The sequence below is a fragment of the Plasmodium malariae genome (genome assembly GCF_900090045.1).
Source record: "Plasmodium malariae genome assembly, contig: PmUG01_00_27, whole genome shotgun sequence".
Lineage (NCBI taxonomy): Eukaryota > Apicomplexa > Aconoidasida > Haemosporida > Plasmodiidae > Plasmodium > Plasmodium malariae.
The window spans coordinates 159,536-162,918 of record NW_021638299.1 but is presented as its reverse complement, the minus strand read 5'-3'; the positions used below and the strand labels follow the sequence as shown (position 1 = coordinate 162,918).

At 21.3% G+C, this 3,383-nt stretch overlaps 1 protein-coding gene across 1 annotated transcript; it reads left to right on the top strand.

Moving 5' to 3' along the window:
* Positions 1–1,722: 1,722 nt before the first annotated feature.
* PmUG01_00052500 (tryptophan-rich protein) lies at positions 1,723–3,071 on the top strand (the record flags this gene model as incomplete). The annotated part of the gene is made up of 2 exons (XM_029004311.1): positions 1,723–1,809; positions 1,914–3,071. 2 exons carry the CDS (start codon positions 1,723–1,725, stop codon positions 3,069–3,071), a joined length of 1,245 nt encoding a protein of 414 aa, XP_028859056.1.
* Between the last annotated feature and the right edge of the window lie 312 nt (positions 3,072–3,383).

The following is a 3,383-nucleotide window of genomic DNA, read 5'->3' as shown; positions in this document are numbered from 1 at the left end:
TATAGATTTATATTTTTTTTTATTTTTTTACCTTATTGCAATATTTTCTTCATAAAAAAGTTTAGAAACAATTATTTTTTTAATATTTACAGCTTATTTTATCAGTAAATTCTTATTATTTTTTTAAATTATCCTTTATAAAGCCTTACAAAAAAATAAATGAAAATTTTATATAATAAATTCAAAATTGTAAAACTATACATTCATTTTTAATATATTTATTTATATGACAAATAATATTTAAGTTAATAAAAATAAAATTATAAAAAATAATAAATGAAGATATTATAAAAGCATTTTCTTTTTTTGAAATTCATTAACATTTTTTTTTATTTAAAACAAGAAATTACATTTTTTCTACATTATTATTTTCCTCAATAATATTTCATTAAATTTTTTCTTATTTTTTAATAACACATTTATTAAATAAGAAAAAAAGAAAATAGTAAAAATATAAAAATTATGTTTTCTTTTAATTAAGCAAAGCTGGAAATATGGCAATTGTTTAGAAAATTTATTCTTATGAAACTTCGTTTATTATTAAAAAATATAAAAAAAACTACATAAAATATTAACGAAAAAAATAACATAAATGTGATAGAAAAAATAACATAAAAAGCCAAAATCTAAATTAAGAAAAATAACATACAAAATTATAAGAATAAATTTTAAAAGATGATATAAAAAATAATATAAAAAAAGATATAAATAACAATTTAAAAAATTAAAAAAGAACAAAAAAAATAACACTAAAATTGAGTAAAAGTAAAGAAAACATAATTAAATAAAATAAATTTAAGATTACAATAATATATGAAAAAAAGTAATAATAGAAATAAAACAATTTTCAAACAAATAAAAATAAAATTAAAAAAGTTTAAATAAAAAAAACTTTAAAAATAATTAAAAAATTACTTAAGGGAAATATTAATCATCCATTTTATATATAAAATTGTTTTTTTTATCAATATATAATTAACCTTTATATAAGTACTGTTTATGTTTATTCTTAATAAAAGATTAAGTTCTATATTTTAATTATTATTATATTTTTTTCTATTTTAATTTTTAACATTCGTATATCAATACATTTTAGTATAATAATGAAAATATACAAAAATTATATTTTCGTATAGTTAAAAAATAAATAATGACAATATTTGAATGAGGAGTATATAGTAATACAAATATTAAAAAAAAATTTAACTAAAATTAATAATATATTCAGTTAAAATTTAACGAATAGGATGATTACCTATTGTAACGCTCCATATTTTATATATATATATGTTTAATTTAAGTTTTTCATTAATCCTACATATTTATGTTTTAAAATTAAATATTTTTAAACAAAAAACCCTTAAATACTAATAAAAATTATTTTAATTGACAGTATATAAAATAAAATATATATATATTATATATATGTTATTAAATTTAGACGTTTCTCTAAAATGTTTTAACGTTTCCATAAAAAATTAATTTCTTAATAAATTTATAATTTATAATTTTTTGTTTTACTTAAATTTTTGTTAATTTTAAAACTTTTATTTTATTATTTTTTTTAAAATAATAATTTAAATATTTTTTATAAACTATTTTCTATTTTTTTTTTGTTTTTATTTTTATACTTATTGTTGTATAGTACATATATTATTTTTTAATTTGATTTATTATCTTGTTAATTTAATAATAGAAAATAAAATTTAGATATTAATAAAGATGAAAGCAATATTTCTTTTTGCATCGGCTTCTGTTGCCATATTTAAATTAGCTTCTTCGAGTTCATCACATAATTACAGTAGTGGAGTAAGACGAGAAATATTTTATTTATATATATTTATATTTTTGTTAATTCAATATAATAAGTAAATTAACTTAAAATATATATTTTATTTTAATATTTTGTTTAGTCATGTTGTGGAAAAAAAATAAAGCCGCCACCTTGTAGGTCTTATAGCAAGCCTGAAGATATACCATCGATTGTTTTAAGACCAAGGGTAGAAAAAATGGAATCGTTAGAACCATATAAAAGTGCTTTATGGGAAAAATGGTTTTCGAAGAAGAAAAAAGAAATGTTAGAATATTTTCAAGAGGAAAAAAATGCTTGGCTTCAACACGCAGCTATGGAATGGGGAAATTTTTTGAACAACTTAGAAAATAAATGGATGCACTATAATCCTAATATGAAGGAAGATTATAATACAAATCTTAATGATGTATGCGCAAATTGGAGTGATAGTAAGTGGAGAAAATGGTTTAAAATATACGGAGTAAATCATTTGAAATCTGAATATGTAAGGTGGTTTAATAATAGTATATCCGACTACAATATAACGATGACATGCAAATTGATTAAGTGGTATAAAAAAAAGAAATACGAATTTGATTCACACCCCGAATACATAAAAGAAAAACGTTTTTGTAAAAAATGGAAAAACAAAGCGTGTTCAAGTGTAGATCCCGAGTTTTACGTAAAGACTGCACAGTATAATATCTGGAATTCTAGACATGAAAGAGAAAGAAAAGAATGGTTACAATTAATTAACGAAATTTATGCAAGATACGTTGCGCAGAAATGCACTACGTTGAGAGATTGGGGTAAATGTAATGTGGAATTCTATAAGGATTGGATAAAATTCTTTTATGAAAAATGGTTACGAAATGAACAATGGAAAGTATGGCTTCAAGAGAAGAATATGGACGACAAGAAAAACACAGAAAACGTGGAAAACACGGACAACGTGGATAACTTGGACAACACGGACAACATGGATAACATCGACAACACGGACAACATGGATAACATAGACAACACGGACAACATGGATAACATAGACAACACGGACAACATGGATAACTTGGACAATGTGGACAACATGGATAACTTGGACAACACGGACAACATGGATAACTTGGACAACACGGACAACATGGATAACTTGGACATTGTAGACAACATGGATAACATAGACAACACGGACAACATGGATAACTTGGACATTGTGGACAACATGGATCACATAGATAACAAGAAGAACAAGAAGAAAAAGAAAAACAAGAAGAACTAGGACAACATGAGCAACATGGACAATAGTGAATTCGCATAAAAAAAATATATATTATAGTAAAATGAACGAAGAAAAGCTATAAATTATTTCTCTACATGATTTCAAAAGTACATATTTTCATACCAAATAAATGAAGAATAAAAGATACAAATAATTACAGTATAAAATAGAGCATTATTAGCCAACGTTATTTCATATTACAAAGATCAATGAAATATATTATTTATTTCTTAAATATTTAAGATGATTATGGAAAAACATGAAACTAAATTAATGAAAAACAAAAACGAAGGGAATTCTCTACATATGAAA